Raw genomic sequence first — 27,075 nt, 5'->3', positions numbered from 1 at the left:
TAGTCAGCTTATTTGATCAAATTGAAACACTTTCACTGTTAAACTGTCCACATCAAGTGCATGTAGAGTCGATCATTGAAAATATGCCGAATCTACGCTGTATGTCTGTTTCATATAAAATACACTACACCAACGCTCAGATTCTATCGATCTTGCGCAAATGTACGAATTTGGAAAAGCTTGTGATCGAAACCGAAACACCCGGACGTGTCGTTGAAGATCCGTCGATCTACAGGAAAAATTCAGATTTCCATGAAGAATTTATCAAGGTCATGCCGAATCCACACATTACATTGGAGTTGAAGGAAAACGGTGAAGTCATTGGAATCGTAACGAAAGACGAAATCATTTGGAGGAATAAGCTGTTGCACTGGGTTGGCTACGATCCGATTCACAGTCGCTCGAATCTGCGATTGTTGGATTTGGCCACAATTCCGAATGGATCCACCGGTAAACATAAGCAGCCGCTCAATTTGATTCTCAATTATTTGGATGTAAATAGTCTCTACTCGTTTGGCATGGCTAGCAAAGTGAGCTTACGATTGGTCAACAAGTATGTTCAACAACGATGTAAACAACCATCAAAAAAGAATGCTAAACAACGATCAATTGATCGAGAGAAGTTTTATATAACAGACGAATTCGGTATCAATTACGATGCATTGCGAATGTTTAAAAAATGCATCAGATGTCTGGATGTGTACATGTTAGATTTTTACGGAGCCTGGAATCTTCTGAAAGAAATCGATAAACAGTGCAAACTTCTAACAAAATTATGCTTTCGCACACGCTATCGAATTGATCCGCACACCTTTATTTTACCCCAAGTGCGGCATTTTATCTTCTACGGTTATGGCTTGAACAAAGAATACCTATTCCATTGTGATTTACGTGAATTATTGCGAAAGTGTCCAAATTTGGAAATACTCGAAATTAGAACTGTGGCTAAGCTCTATACGGGGCCGTATCAAAAGAAAACTATTTCGTTTAAAAATTTACAAAAGATTAAGTTTAAACCGTTTGATAAGTCCCAGGAGGAATATGCTAAGGAGTTATTCAAAAACTCTGGTATTGAAATTGTGATGGATTTTTAATCGTTTGTTATGAATTTTGAATATTTTTGACCCAATAAATTCACTTATGTACTCTGTACAATGCAAAACGATAATTCTTGTTTTATTTGTATGTTTATCAAATTTTTGACAATAAAACTGATGATTTTTGAATCATGGCTTGATCACTAGTACAACCACTATTATTACTCTCAATTCGAATTCTCCATTGAATTGATATGGTAAGAGGTAGAATGTCCCAATTTCTTAACACTTCAGTGTTGTCTTTGTTTGCCTTCTCTTACGTTGATTCATATGACTACCGATCAATTCCACTAGCGACTTGTATAGAAGACGACCGCCGCACTGACCCACGTCAATGCATTGATACATATACTGTCATATGATGTCATACACGTAGAGGTTTAGTTGTCGAATCGAACGAAAATAAAACAATCGGCAATGTCCAATGTTAAAAATATTGAAAATGAAAACCGAAGATGATTAAAAACCATTTGATAAGGAAAAGCCACGAGACAAGCAGACATTCAAATTTAAACCTCTTTGATGATTTGCAGGTGAAGTTTGTAAGAAAATTATTTAAAAATTCCAGTAATGAGATTGTCATCGATTCCTGAATGTTGGCCATGCATATTGAATGTTACTATATGTTGACCAAATAAATTGATCTGTGTGATCTCTGATGCAGAAAAAAATATATATGATTTTCAAGTTTTCAATAGCGAAACCGCAATAATCACATTGAATGGGTGGTAAAACAAAAAAAAACTTCTTTTTTATATTGTTGTTTACACTTGACATAAAGGCATGTATTACTTTGAAGCGGCAAGTCTGTGCGCATACGTCCATGAACAAACCGGTTTAATTTAGACCGTCTGATCGCCATGACAGCTTATGAGACGATTGTCTTACTGATCGCAACACGTAAATGCAATGATGCGACCGATTCTATATAAAAGATGCTCAGTTGTCAGTTGGAACCATAACAAACTGCGCGAAAAATATCATTTATACGCTTTATTTTCATTTTTTTTCTGCAACATTCAACTTTTTTGCATTAGTTTTTGTTCTAATTTTGATAGAGGTAAGTATTAGTCATTGAACCGTGTCGAACACGTAATTATCAACAATAGCAAATGAAAATTGTGTAAAAATTCAAGCACACAGTTTAATATTATTGTAATACGCAATTTTGTTTGGATCGGTTAGTATTGATGAGTGATCTTATTCATGTCTACTATATTATGTTATTGATATAGTCATGTCTACAATTTTGATGAAAATAATATAATAATTAGCACAGATATTTGAATTTGATGCGTCAAACGCGCGCGTTACTTCAAGCGATTGAATGTGTCAAAACGCTGACAAAATACGTTATTATTTCAAAATGTACTGCAATTTCAAATTATATCCGAAGGTCTAGAGACTGATCGTTAGTCATTTGATCATCATGAAAATAAGAGATAATAAGTACATGATGATTAGGTAATAAAAAATAGGTACTACCTTCTAATGTTACAAGATCGGATAAGTGACCAAGTGGAATTTTAATAGAACTTTTTTTCTTCTAAATGAAATTGAATACCAAATCTATTGACTAGATCGAGAGGAGAGTATGTGAAAAAATTCCAATATATTTTGAAAGAGGAGAGTATGATTTCTGTTGATTCTATCTGCGTTAAAAGGAAGTATGTTGGCATCCCGTCTAGCCTCCGCGGTTTTTCACGGTTTCCGCGAAACTGATAAAAGATAACAACATAGTGTCTTCGGCAAAGTTGTAGTACTTGAGGTTTTCTTTAACATTGCTGAAGACATCTATCTCTTACCTCTTATCAGTTGCGCGCAAATCGCGCACATAAAAAAACAAATTTTATATAGAACTTTTTTTTTCTTATCATTTTTCGCGCTTTTAGCTGAGCTGATAAGTGATAAGAGATAACTGACTTCAGCAATGTTATAGAAGACCTCGAGTGCTACAACTTTGCCGAAGACACCAAGTTGTTATCTCTTATCAGTTCCGCGGAAACCGTGGAAAACCGCGAGGACCCGCCAAAAATGAACATACTCGCCTTTAACCATTTTTGAGTCGAAAGAAACTTACTCTTCTCTTTCACAACAAAGTCAGATGAACTTACTCTCCTCTCGATCTAGTCAATAGAAATGAGATTGTGATATTGTTCAACGCAAAATCTTTACAGCTGTTGTAATGAATATTGAGTAAAGCAAGAGAATTGAAATTTAAAAAAAAATGGATGACTAGTAGCCATTGGCTACGATCTGCAACTCACAAAGACATTGTAATATGTATAAAAATTATAGATTGATGAAAGAAAAACTTATAATAATTGATATTTAATGTTGTCTCAAACAAAAGAGCTTGATCATAATACAAATAAAAACAAGTAGGGAGCGTTGCTGCAGGTTGAGAAACGTCACTTTTTTCACTATACGTGATGATACCGCCATCGCAATAGCTGTCAAAGTCTTAGTTTAATGCATTATCAGTTTTGAGACTTGTTTCGACAGAACTGGCATTTGTTTTGATACACTTCCAATTCGACTGTGATTTTTTGTGTGAAAAAATGTTGTTCTGGTTTTTGCCAAGCGTTATAAATTGACATTTAGCATAGAAAAAGGAGTCGGGTAAGCGTTATTTTATAGTATTTTCATTTCTCTTTATGATTCAACATGAATTATGTGCATTTTGTGGTGTTGAAATGAAAAAATTGTGAGTCTCGGAAAAAATGTCTATAAAACTGCAGGTTGAGAAAGTGATTTTGCTGCAGGTTGAGAATAGGTAAATTTTAGTAAATTATGCATAAAAACGATTTAAGTATTGATTTCGTTTGTAAATCATCACTGAATCATCGTTGAAGTGCATATAAGTCATTTTAGTCTTTTTTTTCCTGGAAATTTATTAAGTTTCATTTCGAAAACGAACATACCGACTCGAAAAAGGAAGATCGATTTTGGTGCTTACTAAGAGTATCTTTTGACATCCAAATTTATTGTTAATGCATTATATAACAATAAAATCCTCATAAAAATGAAAATATATCTCATTTATATCATTTATTTGCACGTATTATGCCATTTTTAAAAATTCTCAACCTGCAGCAAAATTTTTTTCGCCATTTTCAGCACCTTCAGAAAATTGACCATAAATTTTGTTTTTGAAAAGCAATCGCGTATGTTTCTTTGGCAAAATAATAGCTCTGGACATTATCTATCCAGCGGTACCATTCACTTTTGTAAATGTTACCTCCAGACAAAATTATGACCAAATTATAAAGTAATAGCCAACCTGCAGCAAAGTCCCCTATGAATAATAATGATGATAATAGGCTCATGCTGGTGATTGAAATTCATTAAAATCTGAACTTTTCAGGTGTTTTTTTTCTTTTTCAGGCAACCTTTTGATCATCATCTCTACATCAACGTAGTATTCGATTGATCTGTGATATTAATATTAATCTCAATGGAGTCAAATAATGAAGTAAGATACGCAATGGAATAGCTCCAAGCAAGTCTATTAAATATGCGCCATTTTGTCGATTATTTTCAGAAAAAATCATCCAAAAAGAGTTCTATGTCTGATTCGAGCTCAAAGAACCGATTTTATACCGATGGATTACCATTAATAATACACAATTTCGAACATTTTCCGACTGAGATTCTTTTGGCGATTTTCGCACAGATCAATGATAATGATTTGCTGAATTTGGGTTCGATCAGTGCACGATTTGAGCCGATGGTGCGAGAAGTGTTTGCAGAAAGATATGCCGACCAATATTTTCAAATAGAAGCAGAGACCGAACGACATCGAAACTTGTATTCCGAGCTATTCAACCTCTTTGGCAACAGTATGAGAGCTATTCAAGCTATCGGCATTCGAAACATCGATGACAATCATTGGCTAGTTCAAATATTGGATAAACACACACCGAATCTGGAAAAGTTGTACTTCAAAAAGTGTTCGTTTAAAAATGTCGATCATTTTCTGTCGCGACATATCAAAATAACACATTTGGCATTTTGCGGTGGGTCCTGTGAAAAGGAATACCACATTCAACTACCCGAATACCGTAATTTAAAGTCGTTGGAATTATTCGAATTTTCTTATATTTCCAAACCATCACTGGAGCAGATCTTCTTGAATAACCCACAAATGGAGCGATTGATTCTCAGCTTTTGTGATCATTATTTTACATTGCCAAATATCATGGAACTAGTTTACACTCATCTCAAAAACTTGAAGGTTTTGAATATATTAGATAGCTATGAAAAGTATGGAGATATTTCTCTACCCATTAGTCTCATGAATCGATTTGTAAGTGCACTGACGTCATTGCAGTCATTTGGGATGACAATTTTCAATGAAAGCTCCAGAGATTTACTGCGACGTATGGGTTCCAATTGTAAAAGCATTAAATGCTTGGAACTGTACAATTTTCAATGCGGATATTTCAGTAGAGAACTAATCAACCGAGAAGCAGTTTGTTTGTTTGATAAAGTTGAAACACTTTCACTGCTTAAGTATTCGAATCAAGAAAAAATCGAGCAAATCATTGAAAATCTACCGTTTTTACGCTGTTTATCCATTTCAAAAATATCGTATTGTTCCAACGATGAAATTTTAACAATCTTACGGAAATGTACGAATTTGGAAAAACTGATAATCGAACCAGAAAATACATGGACAGGACGATACAATGAAGACGAATCACTATACAGGAGAAATGCACATTTCCATGAGGAATTCATCGAGGCCATACCAAATTCACACTTCAGATTGGAATTCAAAGAAAAAGGGGAGGTTATTGGAATCGTGACAAAAGAAGAAATCATTTGGAGGAATAAGCTATTGCATTGGGTTGGCTACGATCCAATTTTGAGTCGTTCAAAATTACAATTGTTGGATTTGGCCACTATTCCGAAATGGTCAACCGGTAAACATAAACAACCACTTAATTTGATTTTCAATCATTTGGATTTGGATAGCCTTTACTCATTCTGTATGACAAGTAAAGAGAGCAAGCAACTCGTTCACAATTACATCCAACACCGGTGTAAGCCATCACCGAAGAAATGCACCAAACAACGGTCAATACAACGCGGAAAGTTTTTTGTCACCGACGAATTCGGTATAGACAACAAAGGGCTACAAATGTTCGGAAAATGTATGAAATATTTAGAAGTTAACCTGTTGAATTACCATATCGGCCACTTCTTGAATATGATCGATAAGCATTGCAAAATTCTTAAAATACTTTGTTTTCGCACACATCAAAAAATTGATCCAGATCGCTTTATTTTACCACAAATACGACACTTTATATTCTATGGTTATGATAAGGATTGTACATACGATTGTGATTTAAGTTTTCTATCGCGACAATGTCCAAATTTAGAAATATTGGAAATGAAAACGGTGGCCAAACTGTGTGCATTCAACAAGAAAGTGCAACATTCATTTGAAAATTTGCAGATGATCAAATTCAAGCCATTTGATCATTCACAAGTGAAATATGTGAAAGATTTGTTTAAGAATTCCACCACGGAAGTTGTCATTGATTCTGAAATGTGAAAAATTATAGCTGTCGATATGTTGTTCTATTAATCTATGAAAGGAAATTGTATGAAACGTTAAATCAAATTAAATTTTAATAAAATTGGATTTTGAATTAAAAACTAGGAATTTTCTGGTCGGTTAAAACTTTTGGCTCCATGCACATACTTTTATGGTCATTACTTTCCAACGCCAAATCAGAAATCCTTCGAATAGGAATTTGAACATACAACTAGACGCAAATGAAAATCGACCACTTGAAATCTGTTTATTTTCTCAATTTGATATTCATATTAAAATTTGCCGTTTGCTCTTTAATAAGCGTGCGTAAAATTTGTGTTCTTTGTTCAATTTTCGAATGACCTTTTTTCTCTGCAACTTTGCTTATTTGCATTCTTTTTCGTTGCTGCTCACATTGGACAAAGAACGGAGTGGTTTGTTCAATTCACAAATGGAGACGATTGCCGCAGTGATCTGCGTTAACGCATTGAGATAGGCTGTAATGCTATGTTATGTACATCGTACACACCGAATCAGCTGTCAATTCAAAGCCGTAAATTGTGTTTGTTTGTGTTAATTTTTGATTCTGTGCAAAATTCATTCGTTTATTGTGATTGTTTTTTGTGTGTGGGTGAAGGTAAGTAAGTTTTTGGCACGATTTTTCGGAAAATTTAATTGAAATTTATCAAAATAACATAAAAACAATTTATATTTTTTGACAAGTGTTTAAATTCATCGGCGAATTTTGTATATACGATTTTCACACAATCACATTTGACTCATTCGAATTTCACAATACCCTGAAATTGTATAGCGAGGTGGATGTTTGTATTGAATTGTATACGAGCTTATTATTTATCACATCAATGCAAGTCAATGAATCGCATAAACCATGAAATAAATATTATTTTTTCTTTTTCAGTCAAATCGAAACTAACTGGAAATCATTTGAACAATTGATCTGTGATATTTTCGATATTCTCAATGGGGTCGAATAACGAAGTAAGTAATATTTGTCTTTAGTGTATTAGGCAAGGTTTTTTGTATTGAATTTTTATTCCAACTTGGCTATAGAATCAATCATACGCCGACAAATGTTTTGTGATCGAAGGAGAGTCCGAACATCAACGAAAAATCTATTCCACACAAGTTGGCCTATTTGGTGATAGCATAAAAGCAGTTGAAGTTAAAAACATTCGGCACATTGATGACAATCATTGGTTCGTTCAACTGTTGGATAAACACACGTCAAATCTGGAAAAGCTGTGCTTCAAGACGTGTTCATTTAAAAATGTTGACGATTTTTTATCACGACATACAAATATCACACACTTGGCGTTTCGCAGTGGATCGTGTGAGGAGAAATATCGCATTCAATTACCTGAATACCGCAATTTAAAGTCGTTGCAAATTTTCAAATTTTCGCATATATCCAAACCATCACTGGAGAAAGTGCTTATGAACAATTCACAAATGGAACGATTGACTCTCAGTTTTTGTGATCATTATTTCACATTGCAAAACATCATGGAACTGGTTTGCACACACCTGAACCATTTGAAGGAATTGAACATACTGGACTGCTATAGCTTTGGTATGGATTTTTCGCCCGTTAGTCTCAGAGATCAATTTGTAAGTGTTCTAAAATCATTAGAGTCATTCGGAATGACGAGCTTCAATGAGTGCAGTAAAGATTTGCTGCAACAAGTGAGCTCCAGCTGTACAGATATCAAAAGCTTGGAGCTGTATAATTTTCGCGGGCATTTCAATAAAGAATTAATCGAAGCAGTTTGCTCATTTGATCAAATTGAAACACTTTCGTTATTGTACTGTTCATACCAAGACCAACTTGAGTCGATCATTGAAAACTTGCCGAATTTACGTTGCTTGTACCTTCAAATTCTCACACATCGCACTAACACTCAAATTCTATCGATCCTGCGCAAATGTAAACATTTAGAAAAACTTGTGATCGACTCTGAAAGATCATCAGAAACACGCGATGAAGATGAATCAGTTTACAATAAAAATGTACATTTCCATGGTGAATTTATCGAGGCCATACCAAATTCAGACTTCAGATTGGAATTCAAAGAATACGGGGAGGTTATTGGAGTCATAACGAAAGAAGAAATCATTTGGAGGAATAAGCTATTGCACTGGGTTGGCTACGATCCGATCCATAGTCGCTCGAATTTGCGATTGTTGGATTTGATCACAATTCCGGAAGGGTCAACCGGTAAACATAAACAGCCGCTCAATTTGATTTTCAATTATTTGGATTTGGATAGCCTTTACTCCTTCTCTATGGCTAGTAAAGAGTGCAAGCAACTGGTTCACGGTTACATTTACCAGCGTTGTAAACAATCCTCCAAGAAACGTCCGAACCAACGATCCATAGAACGACAGAAATTTGTTTTGACAGACGAATACGGCATCAATTACAAAGGATTGCGCATGTTTGGAAAGAACATAAGATTTTTGGAGGTGAACCTATTGGATTACAGAGTTAAGGATCTACTGAAAGAAATCGAAAAACACTGTAAACATTTAACCACATTGTGTTTTCGCACACACCGTCATATTGATCCGTATCGCTTTATTTTACCACAAATACGTCATTTCGTCTTCTACGATCACAGTTACAGTTTAAATGGTATATTCGAATGCGATTTAAGTAAATTATCACAACAATGCCCAAATTTAGAAATATTCGAAATGAAAACCGTAGCCAAACTTTATACAGGAAATTGGAAAAAACCACTTTCATTCGAAAATTTACAAAAAATCAAGTTCAAACCCGTGGATGATTCCCAAGTGAAATATGCTAAAGAATTATTTAAAAACTCTAGCACAAAAGTTATTGTTGATTGTTAATCATTTCTTTATATATGTGAAAATTTAATGAATAAAATGTTTAAAACAAAACTCAATGCATATGCGTTCATTCATTCTTCTTTGGAACTCAATTAATTCCAACTTATTCTAGACTATTTCTACATGCGTGCTCAGCACGGAATTATTTTCGCGTAAAGCAATTCTGAATGTGAATTATTTGTGACGTCTAGTGCGATTCGAGTGTCGGACGCATCGGAGACCACCGCATCATTCACAACAGCTGTTCGGTGTTCAATGTTCATACACATAGCCAATGCGTTGACATAGGTTTAGTTGTCACTCAAAATCATAACGAACTGCGTGATAAATATTGTTTTTTCGCTTCTTTTTTAATTCAGCGTCAAATGCAATACATTTTTTATTGGGTTTGGTTCTTTGAATAAATGTAAGTACTAGTCATTGATTTGTGATGAATTCAAATTGTGATTCGTGCGTAACTGTATTAATAATTGAGTAAACAAATAAAATACACTTTCGTTACAGTAGTGGATGTCTTCATTCAAATACATTCATTTTAATCAATTAAATATAACAACAATTTTGAATTAATAAATACAATGTTTTTTTTAAATGCACATTAATGTTATAGAAGTATTATTGATCACAGTATGTGATTTCGTTGAGTTGTGAAATTTCAATGAGAAGATTTGAGAAGTTCATATGAATTTCACAATATTCTGAAATCGTATTCACTGAAATTTCACTATAAATATTTCTATAACGTGCATGAATCGTATCAATAAGTTGAGTTGTGATATCAAAATGAGATTTTTTTGCAGATTACGCTTATTGGTCATCATTCAAACGTCAACGTTGTGTTTTATTGATCTGTGATATTAATACAACTCTCAATGGAGTCACAGAATAAAGTATGATTTTAAATCCGTTTATTTTGGGAAATTTTTTTATTGAAAATAAATTTTGCTACTATTCTGCAGACTGAAATAACCGAAAAAAGATCTGTCTGTTTTGATTTGAACTCAAATGGCCCATCTAATGAACACGAAGAATCGCCACCAAAAATTGACAATTTGGAACATTTTCCCGCTGAGATTCTTTTGTCAATTTTCAACCAGACAGATGATATTGATTTGGCGAGTTTGGGTTTGATCAGCGCACGATTTGAGCCTATGGTACGAGAAGTGTTAACAGAAAGATACCCCGACAGATTTTTCTTGATCAAAGGAGAGAGCGAACGTCAACAGAACATGTATTCCAAGCTACTCAATCTCTTTGGTAATAGCATAAGGGCAATTGAAGTTAATGGCATTCGACACATTGATGATGATCATTGGCTCGTTCAACTATTGAATAAACAAACGTCAAATGTGGAAAAGTTGTGCTTTACGGAGTGTTCTTTTCAAAATGTCGACCTTTTTTTAACGCAACATATCAAAATCACACACTTGGCATTTCGCGGTGGATCATGTGAGGGGGAATATCGCATTCAACTACCCAAATACCGAAACCTAAAGTCATTGGAACTATTTAAATTTTGTCATATCTCAAAACCATCACTGGAGCAAGTGCTTCTGAATAATCGACAAATGGAACGATTGATCCTGAAGTTATGTGAACATTATTTCAAATTGCCCGACCTTATGAAACTGATTTACACCTACCAAACACATTTGAAAGAGTTGAATATATCAGACAATTATGACTATAGATTATGTGACAGTTTTACGGCCTATTTAGTTGGTACTCTTATAGAACCATTTGTGAATGCATTAAAATCTCTGGAATCATTTGGAGTGGCCTTGTATCATGAATGTGAAAGAAGTTTGGTGCAAAGTATTGGTTCCAACTGTAAAAGTATCAAACATTTTGAGTTGTACTATCACAATCAAAGACGAGAAATAATCGAATTGATGTGCTCGTTTAACAAAGTCGAAACACTTTCACTGAACAATTGTTATTTTCAAGAATATCTTCCGACAATCGTTGAAAATTTGCCAAATCTACGCCATGTGATTTTTTTATACAATTCACATATGGAACATTTCAGTGATGATGATCTTTTGGAAATCATACGTAACAGTAGCAAGCACTTGAAAGAAATTGTAATCGAAACCAAATACTACTTGGCCTATGATAAGACATTTCACAATAAAAATTTACATTTCCATAGGGAATTTATCAAAGCCATACCAAATCCACACTTCAGATTGGAATTCAGAGAAAAGGGGGAGGCTATTGCAGTCATAACGAAAGAAGAAATCATTTGGAGGAATAAGCTATTGCATTGGGTTGGCTATAAACCGATCAACAGTTACTCCGATTTGCGATTGTTAGATTTGGCCACTATTCCGAAATGGTCAACCGGTAAACATAAACACCCGCTCAATTTGATTTTCAATTACTTGGACTTGGATAGCCTTTACTCCTTCTCTATGGCTAGTGAAGAGAGCAAGCAACTAGTTGACAACTACATTCAACAACGCTGTAAGACACCGCACAGAAAACGCGCTAAGCAACGATCCAGACAACGAGGGAAGTTCTTTGTCACAGACGAATTCAGGGAGGATTTCAATGGATTGCAAATGTTCGGAAAGTCTGTAAAGCATTTGGATGCTAATCTTTTGGATGACCGCAACGATGGCCTTTGTGATGTCATCAATGAACACTGCAAATTTCTTACAACGCTGTGCCTTCGCGCACACCGGACAGTCTATCTACATAGCCTATATTTTCCAAAAGTACGAAACCTGATTTTCTACGGTTATAGTGCAGATCACAGGCATGTCTGTGATTTGAGCAATTTATCGAAAAAATGTCCCAACTTAGAAATATTGGAAATAAGAACCGAAATCGATCTTAATGGAAGCACGAAAAACATGCTTTCAAAATTACAGAAAATTAAGTTCAAACCTCGTGATGATTCGCAAGTGAAATTCGTTGAGAATTTTTTTGAAAATGCCAGCATTGAGGTTGTCATTGATTCCTGAAAATTTGGTTTATATCTTGAATTTTGTTCGCCAAATAGATGTTCATACATAAATTTTTTGAAAATTAATTTGCTTGTGTGAACCATACCGAACATTATGGAAACTATATTCATTTGTGTGTAGCACATAAAATCTTTTTGTAGCTTTATCAATTGCACTTTCTCCTGCAATCTTCACATATGACATCTTTTGTTTTGGAGCGTCGACGCCGTATACACATACACACAAATTCGCAAACAGTGTGCGATCCAAATACCGGCGACCGAACGCATCATAGTCTACTATATAAATACTGTTTATTATGCTTATACAGATTTAGTTGTCATTTTGCATCAAAACAAACGGCGCGATAGCTTGCATTTTCTTTGAATTTTTTGTAATTTAATAATTTCCTCTTGAGTTTTCCCTATAGCCAAGGAAAGATAAGAAGGTAAGCACTTGTGTTTGCAAATGTGCCGAAAAAATAAATGCAGCGAGAATTCATGTTAGTATCATCGTAAATATTCAGATTTAGGTCTGTTGTATCTAAATTTGACAATTTTTAGTCAGTTAGTTTAGGTGTCATATTTCATTAAACTCCGTCAACTTCATAAACAATTGATATAAAAAAAAGATTCGAAATTTGAAAAGTAATAAAAATTAGTGAAAACTTTCAATGCACGTTTACTTGTCAACAATTGACACCCATAGAATGAAAAAAAGAACTTCTGAACTCTTTGCCGATAAATGAAACGAAAAAAAAACTTAGAGCAAAAAAGAAACAAATGAAGTTGCGAGCAAAAGTGACACAAGTAGCCATTGAGCGGAAAACACGTTTTTCTCATTTTTCTCGCTACTGGAAAAAGATAGCGACTACGTGTCTTCGGCAATATTGTAGAAAATGGAAATAACTATAAATAAGCCGAAGACGCATAGTCGCTGTCTTTTTCCAGTAGCGAGAAAAATGAGAAAAACGTGTTTTCCGCTCAACGCCCACTTGTGTCACTTTTGCTCGCAACTTCATTTGTTTCTTTTTTGCTTTAAGTTTTTTTTCGTTTCATTTATCGGCAAAGAGTTCAGAAGTTGTTATTTTGTTCTTAGACTGTGAATTGTGTATGTGTAAAACTTTTTCAATTTAAGTACCAATGAGTGAACTTGCTTGAATTTCGCAATACGCGTTCGGTATGCACTTGAGTGAAGAGATTCTTAGGCCAAAGAGCTGTTGAAGAAAAAATGTATTCAAAAATTCAATTGAAATGAAATTTATTTTGTTTTCTTTTCTTTCTTTTTTTCAATCAGTGTTCGACATCATCTTAACAAAACGCTGTATATTTTCATCATTCCTTGTGTAGTCGAACAACGAGGTAAAGAAACAAATTTAAATTGCCCTTAACTCAGTTGGAAGAATTCTTTTGATTCATTCCTTTTTCGGCTTTATTCATCGGCAGACTTAACCAACAAAAAAGAGTTTCGTGTCGGATTTGAAGTCAAACGATCAAAGTAATAGCACCGATGCATTACCACCAACCAAATGACAATTTTGAACATTTTTCCGGCTGAGATTCTTTTGCCAATTTTCAACCATACAGATGATATTGGTTTACTAAGTTTGGGCTTGATCAGCGCACGATTTAAGCCAATGGCACGAGAATTGTCCGCGGAAAGATACCCCGACAGATATTTTCTAATCGAAAGAGAGACCGAACGACATCAAATCATGTATTTCGAGCTATTCAACTTCTGTGTTAGCAACATAAGAGCAATTGAAGCGAATGGCATTCGATACATTGATGACAATCATTGGCTAGTTCAACTATTGGATACCCATATGCTAAATAAGTACTTGTCGAAAAGATGCCCAAATTTGAAAATATTGGTTATCAGAACCAAAGTTAATTTTCAAAGAAAAAATCTCTAAAAATTCACGGCTACTCAAAAATTTACAAAAACTTCAATTCAAACCTCGTGATGATCCGCAAGTGAAATTTGTCAAGAAATTCTTCAATAATTCTAGTACTGAGGTTGTCATTAATTCATAAGGGAATGAAAAGCAAAAAAAAAAACGTTTGTTAGAAACCTTGAATATTATCGCTTAAATAAGTCTATTTTTGTAGCATTGAAAAATTGACTCATTTTCAAGGAAATGCATGTCAAAAAATGTTCCAGTAAAATTATACATTCCTCAAAAATAAATATTCAATACAAAAAAATGCCACGAAATCAAATCAATGACATTTATGTTTATCAACATTTGCAAAGCTGAATTTATTTATTGAGAGTCATTTAGCAGGTGTATTTGTCTACGATATTTATAAATTATGATAAAAAATAACAAGAAAATATCTGGCTTTTTTGTGGTTGTATCAACATAAACTTTTAAAAGTGTTTGAAAAAAATTCACAATTAACGGATTTAAACGACAGGCAAACAACAGTAGCGTAGATAATAAAGTGTTGCAGCTTCAATATCCATTTATGGGCTGTTATTTTGCTGAACGACACGGAAACAATTGCGACAAACTGGTGCTGCTTTATTGCTGTCATGACCCGGCAACTCAATCGTATGATTTATGCATCTTACGCAATACACTTCTCCACAACGCCAACAATTGCTCTGCAACAATGCGAGGGAAGAAACGAAATTAGAGTGAAATGTTGATGAATGGCTATGGATTAATTTACTTTGCGGCTGAATTGGTCGAATGGTGTGGTGCAACTGCATGCAGTTGTTGTACGTAGGCTTTTCCAATCAACGGCCACCGAATCCAATTCCTTTGTTATTTTGTCGCTCAATTGATTTGTACCTATAGAATGAATTAGCCTAATTAAAACTCGGCATATTTTTTGTCGCACATATTTCTTGGACAAATGCGATTGTTTGCAATTTTTCAGGGCTTTATTTACAAGTGTAAGCTATACCTTCAACGCCTGCGTCGGTGTCTGATTTTGGTAATGTTTCGAGTTTTAACGGATGATCCTCATCCGCGCACGACAATTCACTCATTTTCTTATCATACTCAAATCTGCGAGGAAAAAAATGAAAAAAAAAATTGAAAATCTTCAAAAGTCCACAAAATTTCTTGGGAAAATCCGAAAAAGACCAAAGAATCCGCAAATTAACGATTGAAAAAAAAAATTACAATACTTGATGAAAAACTAGAGTACATACTTGTTATCATTAGAAAGATCACTTTCTTCATTAGACTTTGGTTTGGATGCGTTTTGAAAACGTTTTGCTGATTTTGAAATCAAATTCTTCAGGTAACCGATTCGTTTGGTAAGATGTTGTACATGATCCTCCAGAGAATTTGTATGATCCTGACTGGCCAGCAATAAATCATTCATGGATTCCCTTGGATGAACACCACTTTCAAAGCGACCGTACATTCCGCGCCAGAACCTAATGCCAAACAATTTGATTAGAGGCGAAATTGGAATGAAAGCTAAGGAAATTTTTTTTCTCCTGAACATACTTAATACTTTGTGGCGCCAAATTTGGTCGAATAATTGCGTTAATTTCGGGCCGATACAATGGATTCACATACTCATTCAAATGGTTTGCCATGTATCCCCACAGTGAGAATGTTAGTTCAGACAATCGCAAATCCAGCCGATCCTTTTCACAATTGCCAATGAACGTGCCAAATTGGCATGATTGTACGTGATCATGCAAAATTAATAGGAAACGCTCATTGAACTCGAACGCATCGTTGCGCTGTTGCATTAATTGAAAAGTACAATCGAGAAATTGCGTAAACACCGGCGACATTTCCTTTGGATCCGTTTGAATGTGACCGCAACGATCACTGAACTTATGACCAAATGCCAGCCAATCTTTCTCAATTAGTGCTTGGAAACCTTTAATCGTACGATAAAATGGATCACACATAAGAGCCGCCAACGAACACACTTGCGCCGTTCGATCCCACCCATCTGAGCAATGTACTACAACTGAAATACCCTTATCCACAGCCGATGCTATAAAGCTAATATGGGAGAAAGATAGAAAGGGGGAAAAAAATAGACAAAGATGTTAGAAATTGTGATGATAAAATGAGAAAACAGAAGGATATGATAAATATGTGAAATGCTTCCTTTGATTTTCGTTATGTTAAGAATGAAAGAAAATCCGATAAGTGATAACAATATTAAAAGGGAACAATAATGTTAAAAATAAGAAAATATCAAAAAAAAAATGAAATTCGACGACGAAAACCATCAGCCACTTACCTTGAAGTATCGAGAACAGCCCGAACATGTTTCAACCAACCAGACGCTTCAAGGGAATTCAAGAAACCGCCCATTGTCAACGACTTTTGATCAATTGAAATGGCTAAAATGGGTAAAATATTGAATTAGGCTAACTCCATTCGACAATATTTTTTTTCATATATGTTCTAAAAATTATTTTGACAAATTTTTCGGTTTTATTATTTTTATATATGTATCTTTCAATATTTCTACATTTTTTTTAATTTTCAAAATAATAAAAATTGAATAGCAAATGCAAAATTTCACCTACTCTCCACTAGTTTTTGCAAGCTGGTTCTCATCACATGTATATTTTCAATGCCAAGAAAATGGAATTTTATATTTTCGTAGAATGCTTCGTTTTCATAGCCTTTGCCCGCAGCGCGATTTGCCATTGCGTTGATCTGGAATTTTTTTTCAAGATTTTCGAATTTTATATCAACTGAATAAAATTAAATTTCATATGAACTAAACTCATTTCCGGTTGACAATGACTACAAGTTTTTTTACATGAAAAATTTACGAATCTTTTTTTTTTATTTTTTTAAGTTTTCAATTGCAGTTTTTCTTAAAAAGTCGAGAGAAAAAAACATCAAAGACAAAATTAAACGGAAATCGTAAGTCACGATTTTTTTTCAAACAGAAAAAAATAAAAAAAATCCAGAGAAAATAAAAAAAAATTTTACAAAAATACTTCAATTCTTACCCTTGGCCTGGTATCCACTACATACATAAATTCGCTGTCTGGATTTGTCTTGCGAATGGCTTCGAGCATTTCTTCATCTTCTTGGCAACGTGCACTAAACCCAGACAGAGGTTGGCTGCATCGGCAAATCGATGCCTGATTCGAATGCAAGTAGGTGAGCACGGGCAAACGAGCTTTCGATCGAAAACCCGCACTCCCATTCAACATGGCGGTGGTTGCTTTCGATGGAACATAAATCTGTCTTGGATCTGCAAGAATGCGCAGTGATTACGTAACGAAATCGTTTCGAGAAAAAAAACAAAATGCGTTTCACACTTACAAGTATCACATAATTCGTATGTTTTATTCAAATTGCACAGTGTCCAGCGATCGTTTGGTACATTTTGTCGCTTAAATTCTGTTTCCAATGAAAAGAAATTCCATCCCGTTGTCTTGGGTAACTCCTCATTACTGGAGGTGTATTGGAAGCAATACAAGTTTCGAATGTGAACTAAAATCAAAATCATCGAAAAAGAAACCAACAGATAAAAATCAATTAAATTTTCTTCTTTATTCAATCGGTCGTAATCAAATTTACCTGGTTGGTATAATTTCTGCAGCGTAACATAAATATCATGACACTCCTTTTCCCGTGGTATGACAAATGTGACAAACAAAAATGTTTTGCATCGTATCAACAGTGGTGAACCCGTTGTGGTGAGTTGCAACTTCTCGATGCTTCCAATGTGCATATGCAATATCTAAACACGAAAAAAAATAACACCAGGTAAATAACGTGTCGATTAAATGGTCACCAAAAGTGTTCAATTACCCATGTCTCCTTGTTTGTTTCCGGATCGACAAATATGATGTGCGTTGCTGTTATGTAAAGCGTTCCCTTTGTCGGATTCTTCACATTGTATCGGTCAATCATTCGTACATTGTCAACCTAGAGAAAAGTAGAAGAGAAGACATTTGAGTCAAACCCAAGAAACGGACATTCTCTCATAGGGCAAAATGCATTTTCGATCAATCCACACACTTTTTTAATAATTGGATTATTTAAATCGTCATTGCTGAATATGACTTTATCCGATGCGGTTGAATTTGGTGTCAAGTCCGATTGGTTGGCGCCATCGCCACCATTACCACTACCACCACTGTCGCTATTCGTATTGTCTAACCACGAAATGATACGTTCAGGTACAAATTGTGCGGGCACCGCAACGCCAAATACATTTTTGGTTGGATTTATTGTATCGGTCGTTTCAATGGGCAATTGATCAAAATTCAATCGTAATGCAGACACTGGCGATAAATCGTCCACCAAAGTATTGCCATTAAAAAATTGACTAATATTCATGGTTGCGCACGAGCTTCACGAATTTATGTGTGGTTTTATTTAAAAAGACAAATAAAATGTATTATTTTCGTTTTCCATTGAACCCTTTTCATTGAATAAATTAGTGCACACCCGAAATTCTATTTTTTTTTTCTGTCAAATTTTTTAAATGATTTCCTTTTGGTCACTTTGAAAATGTGTCGAAACCAAAGAAACAAACAAGAAATTAAAGGCTTAATACACACAACACCAGTGTGTGTGCGATTAGTCGCAATTTATGCTTATGATTTTCATCATCTTTTGCCACTAAAAATTGCCTGCAGTGAAAAGATTCCACTCCATCTGTGTGCCTTCATGTATATGTAGTATGTCACGTAAACAAAGCATATGTATAAGTGAAAAAGAGACAGCGAGTCGGACTCGAAGTGGTTAGATGGACTGAGTATCATCCATGTAATGAAAAAGGCGATGAGAAGTGGAGAATATTACACTGGTGCGCGCCAGTAACCGTGCACATTTTTCGCAAAGCAGAAAAATAAATGTATACAACAAGAAAAAAAATTCCGCACACACATGTCAAAAAATTCTTCACTGTGCCATGTGTAGTGTGCACTATATATAATCTTCTCTATTGGCACCAACAGGGGCGGCTAAACAATCAATTATGGCAAAGGATGCGACGGATGGCTACTGTCAATGTGAATCTCTGTCCATATTCTGCGTTCGATAACGTATTCATTAAGGAATATTTCAACATCAAATCAACCTACACAAACAGTCCTTGAAACATCTGGAAACTCTGACACAACAGTAACGGATGAGCCAGTTTTATGAATGGCTGGTGTTTATTCTCAAATTATGCTACTTTATGTCTTACATCCGTTTCAGTTAGATCCGTTAAGTTTTTCATCTGTTTTAGTTTCAGTTTGATGCATTGTTTATCTCCGAAAATACTGTTTTTTTTTTCTTTCATTTTTCCTACACAACTCTACGTACCTTCGGCGTTTTGATGTGTTCCATCCTACTGGACAATATTCGGTGTTTGTGTATGAGACGATTCCGTTCAATTCTTCAGACGCTCAGAAGAACCACCACTTTTCTGCTGTTATGCTAATTGTTGATTCTATGTTTCGTTCACTTTGTGTCTTCCGAGTGGAAAATTATCGGGATTCGTCTTCACAAAAATGTTTTTCGCTCAATTCAATGTATCTCGACCATTGTTTTTTTGAGCAGGACTTTTTGTTTATCCACGTCTATGTGATGTTTTCGTTTTTTTTTATCAAACAAAAATCGTAGGTAAACTAAAATTCCCTTGAAAAACCTGTGATTATAATGTGCTTGTTATTTGAGAAAGTGATTGAATACACCACAATAGTGCTCATTAACAAACAAGAAGAACACTGTGTGTATTTATCAACATGCGTCAAAAAGAACCACTTCTGTCAAATAAACGAAATGACAGAGACAAAACTAGTGGTCGAACGTATGAATGTAGCGCTACTCATATACAAATCGTAAACGTCACACGACAAATTGACAACGAATGCACACAACGCAACGGTGGTCGTTATGGGCGTTTTTAGTTTGAATGCGTTTTCGGATTCTTTACGCGTTTGTTTGTAAGATTTTTTGAGTAAATGAGTACAAATTTATGTTTGAACTGAACCATTTATTCCATAGTTGCGAAGAAATAAAGTAAAAAAGTGCAGATAAACACGTTTCGTTTAAGCGATTTTGAGAGAAAAAACTCTTTTTTACACAAAAAAATTATGAGAAACGCAGCATTTCACTGCGTTGTTTGGAGCAAGCGCAAACGATATTTCTGATTCTCATAGGCAAGTAGCGCCAAATTTGAAAAAAAAAACTTTTTACCCATTCTCTTCATCTCTGTATGCAATCAAACAAAGAATGTAAAGTAGCACACAAGAAAATGCGATCGTTTGGCATGAAGCCAAAACCATTTGAAATATTTCGGGCGTTGTTTTCTTCTGAAGTTGCATCATTTAAAATCAGAATGTACTTTGACGAATTTATTCATTCTTCAATGGAATTCACATTTAATTTTTCATTAATATTTGAATTTTATTTTTGTTGTGATGCAATTACATTCATTTTCCAAGTAAATTTTTTTTATTCATTTCGTTTCGATTTCACAATTTAAATTAATTTTCTTGCCTTTTTTCCTTCAGCACATCATTAAGTTTTATATTTGTATTCAGTGAATACTAATTTCATATTTTTATATTTCATATTCCAAGTTTTTCTACTTGCGCATCTAGATTTTAGGGTAAAAAATAATTTCAATCAATTTTCCGTTTGAAATGATTCAATCACTTTATTTAATGCTTGAAATTCACATAAATTGAAACTAAAATGTGCTGATTTGATTGCATTAACTGCATTGATAATTGCATTTTCCGTATCTAAATCTATAAAAAAAATAATCATTTCTGCCGAACATTCAAACAGACATAAGTTTCGTGAATTTATTTTATGCTAAAGCTGAATACCAATTTAATTAAAGAAATGTCGATGAAACACCCGAGATGGTTGCGGTATGGTGTGTATGTGTGCCAAGAGTGATGATGTAATATTTCGAGCAGCGACGTCCAGATACAATCCTTGAATTAGAAAAGTTTTAACAAGAATTGCGTTTGGACAATCAAAGCTAAAAAATTGTACGATTGTTGCCCACAAATTCTCTCTCTCTCTCTCTCTCTCTCTCTCTCTCTGCTCGCCTCTCTCAATCCCGTTCTTCAGTTGTCTCTTGTAAGTTTTTCATATGGCTATTCATTTCTGTCCTTCTGCATTTCGATGTCGAGTGGCCAATGACCTAAGGGCAGAAAGAAAAAAGAGAAAAAGAAACTTTTTAAAATAGAACACAACATGAGTTTTAACTTTGGTTGTGCTTTTTCTCTATTTCGAAGCACAACAGCATACACACACACACACACACACAAACAATTTTTAATCAATAATTTAAATTATCTATCCTCGTTGCTTTTTTGGGTCCGAATGCCAGTTTTGTGATTTTTGCTTCGTCTGTCGAATGTCAGAAAAAAAACAAACAACCATATTGTCGAGACGAGTTGCAATTTAAAACCCATCCCATCGCAAAAGATAGAGAGAAAGAGCGAGAGAAAATAAAACGTAAATGTGATAGCAGTTTGCATGTTATATTCCATAATGTTCACCTTCTGTGCTCAGTGTGTATGTTTTGGCATTGCCCGCATCTGTTGAAGGGAAGCAGTTCACGGATATTACGATGATATAGTTGAACTCATTGTCATTATCATTATCATGCGGAGACGAAAGAGCGAGAGCAAGCGAACGACCAAACAAGCGAGCTGTAAAGTCTTGAGACCAATTTTGGCACAACAGTCCATTTAGAAGGAAATAAGTAGATAGTGAGCTGAGAAAATAGATATGGAAAATGAAAATGACAGAGACACCCGATAAAAAAATGAAGCAAACACAACAAAGTGGCGGCCGTCTTCAGTGGCACTGGTCTGTGTGTATGGGGGACAGAGAACTGCAATGACGGTGAGTAAAAAAAGGAGGCGAAAAATCACACTAGACCCAAGAATAAAAATGTCCAATGGAATTGTTGTTAGTATTTGCGTTTCACCATTACTCTGTGGCGGTGGTGACGACGACGACGACGACGACGACGACAACAACTTGTAATTCACTTTGGACATGTATATGCTTCTTTTTTATTTATTTTCATGGCGCATAGAATGCCTAAACAACAGTCATAAATGAGGAAGCATCTTAACCTCATGAATTGCAACAATTTTCAAATTTCATAGTTCTTTGTCATTTGAGGGAGGTGGCAATAAAATGATAGCTATCAGCTTGTTGTTGCTATTATTGCTGCAGTCGTCGTCACCGTTGTCGACAATGTCTTGAACAATGCCGAGTAAAACGTTTCCGGTTGTCACACTTCCCTTCAATTTCTGACACAGCGAATTGAAATACTTTGGTGAATTGATATTATTACACATTTGACATACGGGCATGTAGTTGCGTTCATTTTTAATGATATTTAATTACATATGTTTCTTGTAACAATTCGTGCATTTGGTGAATTGTTCAAAAATTTATCGATTCCGGATCTCTACCTTTTGTCGAGAGTGTCTCTATAGTCTCTTATTGAACCATGTTGTGTGCTTAATTCCTTCCTGCGTTTGTTGTCCCTGATCGCTTTATTTTTATGTTTATTTCGCTTTTTGTTGCCATTGCTACTAGTGCTGCTGTTGCTGTTGCTTTGTCCATTCGCAATCAAATGTGTCGAAAAAGTTTTCTTTCTTCTCAAACAGTAATATGTCGGAATGAGTGCCTTTTTTCGGTTGCGACTCATTGTGCTATTGTTGTTGTTTGTAATTCAAACAAAATTTGTCGGAGAATCGCATGCTAGATTTTTATTCGGAAAATTTTGCCTATTAAAATGAATACTGAAACATTAGAATTGTATATTAAACTTATGCCATGAATTAAAGCAGAATCAAACTGAAAAAAGAAAAAAAAAATCGAAAAAAGCACAGGACAAAGCAAAGAGAATAAAAAAAATGGTGAAAAACAGCTTTTCCTTTACTTCGTTTCCTTTTCCGCCATATTTTGCTCGAATGCAGTGGCCCGTCGTGAATTTACAGGCATTTTTAGCAGCCGAATTGTTACTATACACACACTCACCCTCTCTCTCGCTCGTTCTCTTCCGAAATATTAGGTAATTTATTATTACATTTTTTTTTCTCTCTCGTTCGTTTATATTATAGTGCTCATTGTTATGGTCTATTGTCAGTGTGTGTTGTGTTTGCGCAATGTGTTGTTAAAATCATCGTTTGGTTGAATATATGAATATATAAAATATTTTACAGTGAGCGAGAATGTGATAAAAAGGCATCTACAAAACGAAAATTAAGCGATAGATATTCCCCTTTATGTATATGAATTAATGATAGAAAAATCTTGCTGCTGTTTTTTCTTCTTCTTCATTCCTAGAAAATGGAATGCAGTTATACCGAGTTGATGGAATATTTTCACTTGAATCAAAGAGCAGTATGTATGATAATGGTTCAGCAATTTTTCGGGGCCAACGTAATATAAGTCTATATAAGTAGGCTGGTTTTGAGCAAGGCCGCCTTCAAGCTCTGGCAAGCCATGGTATCAAGTGAACAAAGAGGGAAAAAAATTGTCATTTCTCTTTGAATTGAGTGAACAAAGTCATTTAGTACATTCCCGAAAATATTTAATTTCATTCACTAATTATAATCAATAAATATTAAAGATTTACTCGCTTGTGTGTGCAGGAGGCCAGAAAAAAAGGGTAAAAATTTTTAATTTTGTCATCGAATGAGAGAAAAATCGCTTTTAAGAAAATTCCATGGAAGAAAGAGATGGATCCAACAATACATGAGATAGAAAAAGCGTCCTGCATTTATGACGCCGCCACGGTAAAGAATAAAATATGAATTTATGTGTCGCTGTCGGTACAATACATACTTACTTAAAAGCTCCCGTTGAACGGCAAAAGATAAATGACAACAATAAATGATGAGTTTATTGAACAAGTGGAGTAACGACAGTGAACGAAAAAAAAGAGTGAACACGAGAATCGAATGAAACATGAACGAAATGAAAGAAGAGGCGAAAAAAATGAAGAAAAAAAAACTAGATATATGAAATATTTGTTGAAGTGCTTCGATGAATTCTGTATGAGTTCCAACAATTCCAATTGAAATCACGTTATCATTCCTTTCGAATTATTGATTTTCTTCTCGATTGGTACCCCGTGCATTCTCTCATTCGCTACTCCGCACCGTATGCCCGCCGTCATCCTCGTTTCCATGTAACAACCGAAAAGTACATGTACACACATATTTCAGCACGATATTTATGCTGCACAAATGCAATGTGGAATGGGTTGATTTTCTGTAAATAAATAAAGCGATACATTTTATCCAAAGTAATGATTTTTACAGCTTTTGGAGATTAATCTTTATGTCCATTTTCTTCAATGGTACTGGGTGGTTGTTGTTTTTTTTCTTCTCTTCGTTGTTGTTGTTATTCAGAGCATGCACCCATCAATTAAGAATTGATAAAATGGGTTTTTGAAATATGGTACAATGGCCACAAATGTGACCGACAAACATTGCGATTTGTGTTTTGAGATTTTGCAAACAAAAGCAATTTTCTGAAGTATTTCTCACTCTCTGGCTCCATTTACACGGTCAAAAACAAAAGAGCTAATTCAGGCGTTAGTCACCCTTGAACCGAGTGCGATGTCAAAATCCACTGTCTGCCCTACATCTATAGATATCTATTTTGGAAAATGTTGTGTTTTTCACATAATATCGTCAGTAATTCAATTGGGACTAATGAATTGTTGTGAACAAGATTGGGTCTATTTATTTGCTATGCGTATGTGTGTGTCTATATGTGTAGAGAGTAATTTCGGGCGGGTGCGCTTCACACTCACGCTTCATTGGAACAAGTGAAAATTATAGCGATGTCGATGATTGTGGTTTAAAATGAGTACCGAACTGCGCCACATATAGCCACATTTTGAAAATTATACCAACAACAACAACAACAGCATTCGTATTTACCATTCACACATAGTAACTGTTTTTGATGTAAAGCACATGAGCACTAGCTCGCTTGCTCGCTCTATCTGTGTAATGGCGACTACACATCAGCAACAGCAGCACACTCAACATCAAACCCGACAAACAATACGGCCATACGCCGTAGTTTCATAAGTTCGATCGAAATGAACGAATTTGAGGGAAATTTCAATTAAAATATTGTGGGAATAAATTGTAAAGCTCATTCGAAACATAGAATGGCGTTGAAGTGAAGCGCTGAATGGATGAATGCGGGATTGAGTTAAAGCGAACGAAAGGCGAAAGAGAACGGGAGCGCATACAACGACAGAAAAAAAAATGTGTTACAGTTTCAGAATATATGTATGAACCATTTATATTATATAGTATATGTTGTGAAGCCAATTCAATTTTTGTTAATTTAATTTATTGTTTCATTTGACATTTGAGTAGTGTGAATGACATCTGGCGTTTGGCATCAAAGTATCATATGCCATAAAACGGAGATAAGGTGGAGACCATTCGGGTGGATGCGAACCAATCCACACGCACACGCACACAAATCGAAACAGAGACAATGTTACATGGACAATCGTGGTAAACATGAACCAATGACGCGCATGTTGTAAAATTTAAATGAATTTTCAATAAATGAGCGAATGAAGCGAATGACAGAAAAGCGCGCGAATATTGGACGCTTTTCAGCAATCAATTGCGTGCAATTTTGACTACGCTAGGGAAGGAGATAGCAATGTGTCCAAAACATTTTCCAACAAAATGCTAAACTCATTATTTCGTCGTCGAAATTCCCTGGTGGTAAAAAAATGGCTGTGTATGGTGATGTGGCCATTTATACTTTTTATCCACTAATTTCTTAAGCTCATCGGCAAACATTCTCCGAAAATAAGAAAATCCCCACATCAAAACTATTGCCGAGAGTTATTGTCCGCTTTTCTAATTGTTTGGTCTCTCTTTGGCAAATCCATGCTGTACACACATAGCACATACACATGGGCGGCTGATGTATGGAATAAATAAATGCGTGTGAATTGGCTTAAGCGCGAAATCATGCAACTCGATAAATAACTGAATATCCAATCAAATAGTTGAATTCGTCCTCCAACCCCTCGTAAATAGAAAAATATACACACGTCGTCACATTGAAGAAACTTTATACAATGGGCCATACACACGCACACATGGCAAGAGGCACAGATAAAGAGCGAAAGAAAATGTAAAGCGATGAGAACGAGCACACGATGTGCTGCTCATTCATTTTCGATTTCTTTAATTGATTTTCGACATTTTTCGACGACAAATCAGTAAATTAGGCATTTCCTCTGTGTTCGATTTGTGTGTGTGTATATATTAAATAAAATATACTCAATGGAGAATTGCACGGAAGAAACATGCAGAACACATGAAACATATTCACAGCAAAGCGAGCAGCCAAACAGACCGACCAAGAGATCGACCTCAATCACCCGACGACTCAACATACAATCGGCAATGTCAGTCGAAAAAAAGGAAGAGAGTGAGAGCGAGAGAGAGGCAACGGGACCAACAGCCAAGATACACACGTATTCAGTTTATTAGACACATTACGGCCAGTACAAATGTTTTTGTTGCCCGATATATGTATATACATATACAGAAATTTTTGCTTAAAGCGTGAAAATTTATTAATATCCGCCGAAGCACGTGTACACCGAGTAATAAA

The 27,075-nt window shown here is 35.0% G+C and overlaps 4 protein-coding genes across 11 annotated transcripts; 3 read left to right on the top strand and 1 right to left on the bottom strand.

Moving 5' to 3' along the window:
• Positions 1–2,015: 2,015 nt before the first annotated feature.
• On the top strand, positions 2,016–6,767 carry LOC129574869 (uncharacterized). Of its 2 annotated transcripts, none has more exons than XM_055457404.1 (3): positions 2,016–2,157; positions 4,485–4,572; positions 4,642–6,767. In XM_055457404.1, exons 2-3 carry the CDS (start codon positions 4,555–4,557, stop codon positions 6,661–6,663), a joined length of 2,040 nt encoding a protein of 679 aa, XP_055313379.1. In that variant the 5' UTR covers positions 2,016–2,157; positions 4,485–4,554; the 3' UTR covers positions 6,664–6,767. The 2 variants fall into 2 exon arrangements, with proteins under 2 accessions (XP_055313379.1, XP_055313380.1); XM_055457405.1 differs by lacking the exon at positions 2,016–2,157 and adding an exon at positions 3,009–3,719.
• A 401-nt stretch (positions 6,768–7,168) lies between these two features.
• On the top strand, positions 7,169–9,578 carry LOC129574871 (uncharacterized). Of its 3 annotated transcripts, none has more exons than XM_055457409.1 (3): positions 7,169–7,282; positions 7,568–7,647; positions 7,720–9,578. In XM_055457409.1, exons 2-3 carry the CDS (start codon positions 7,630–7,632, stop codon positions 9,520–9,522), a joined length of 1,821 nt encoding a protein of 606 aa, XP_055313384.1. In that variant the 5' UTR covers positions 7,169–7,282; positions 7,568–7,629; the 3' UTR covers positions 9,523–9,578. The 3 variants fall into 3 exon arrangements, with proteins under 3 accessions (XP_055313384.1, XP_055313383.1, XP_055313382.1); XM_055457408.1 differs by having other exon boundaries at positions 7,255–7,286; XM_055457407.1 differs by lacking the exon at positions 7,169–7,282 and having other exon boundaries at positions 7,293–7,647.
• Positions 9,579–9,692: 114 nt separating this feature from the next.
• LOC129574870 (uncharacterized) lies at positions 9,693–15,338 on the top strand. Of its 4 annotated transcripts, none has more exons than XR_008688736.1 (5): positions 9,693–9,928; positions 10,323–10,412; positions 10,482–12,975; positions 13,770–13,834; positions 13,919–15,338. XR_008688736.1 is itself a non-coding variant. In XM_055457406.1 (5 exons), exons 2-4 carry the CDS (start codon positions 10,395–10,397, stop codon positions 13,785–13,787), a joined length of 1,797 nt encoding a protein of 598 aa, XP_055313381.1. In that variant the 5' UTR covers positions 9,693–9,928; positions 10,323–10,394; the 3' UTR covers positions 13,788–13,834; positions 13,919–14,695. The 4 variants fall into 4 exon arrangements, 1 of the variants encoding a protein (XP_055313381.1); XR_008688738.1 differs by having other exon boundaries at positions 10,482–12,921; positions 13,919–14,695; XR_008688737.1 differs by having other exon boundaries at positions 10,482–13,652; positions 13,919–14,695.
• On the bottom strand, positions 14,705–20,256 carry LOC129574868 (myotubularin-related protein 6). 2 transcript variants are annotated; one of them, XM_055457402.1, is made up of 12 exons: positions 19,744–20,256; positions 18,238–18,354; positions 18,004–18,166; positions 17,746–17,916; positions 17,427–17,674; positions 16,992–17,124; positions 16,700–16,802; positions 15,943–16,455; positions 15,639–15,869; positions 15,389–15,492; positions 15,152–15,273; positions 14,705–15,083 (listed from the first exon to the last, which is right to left on the bottom strand). In XM_055457402.1, exons 1-12 carry the CDS (start codon positions 19,765–19,767, stop codon positions 14,943–14,945), a joined length of 2,070 nt encoding a protein of 689 aa, XP_055313377.1. In that variant the 5' UTR covers positions 19,768–20,256; the 3' UTR covers positions 14,705–14,942. The 2 variants fall into 2 exon arrangements, with proteins under 2 accessions (XP_055313377.1, XP_055313376.1); XM_055457401.1 differs by lacking the exon at positions 19,744–20,256 and adding an exon at positions 18,448–19,205.
• Positions 20,257–27,075: the final 6,819 nt, after the last annotated feature.

This window comes from Sitodiplosis mosellana, unplaced genomic scaffold (assembly GCF_009176505.1).
Source record: "Sitodiplosis mosellana isolate CC-2019 unplaced genomic scaffold, AAFC_SMos_1.0 Smas_scaffold_6165, whole genome shotgun sequence".
Classification (NCBI taxonomy): domain Eukaryota; kingdom Metazoa; phylum Arthropoda; class Insecta; order Diptera; family Cecidomyiidae; genus Sitodiplosis; species Sitodiplosis mosellana.
This window is presented reverse-complemented; position numbering and strand designations above follow the sequence as displayed.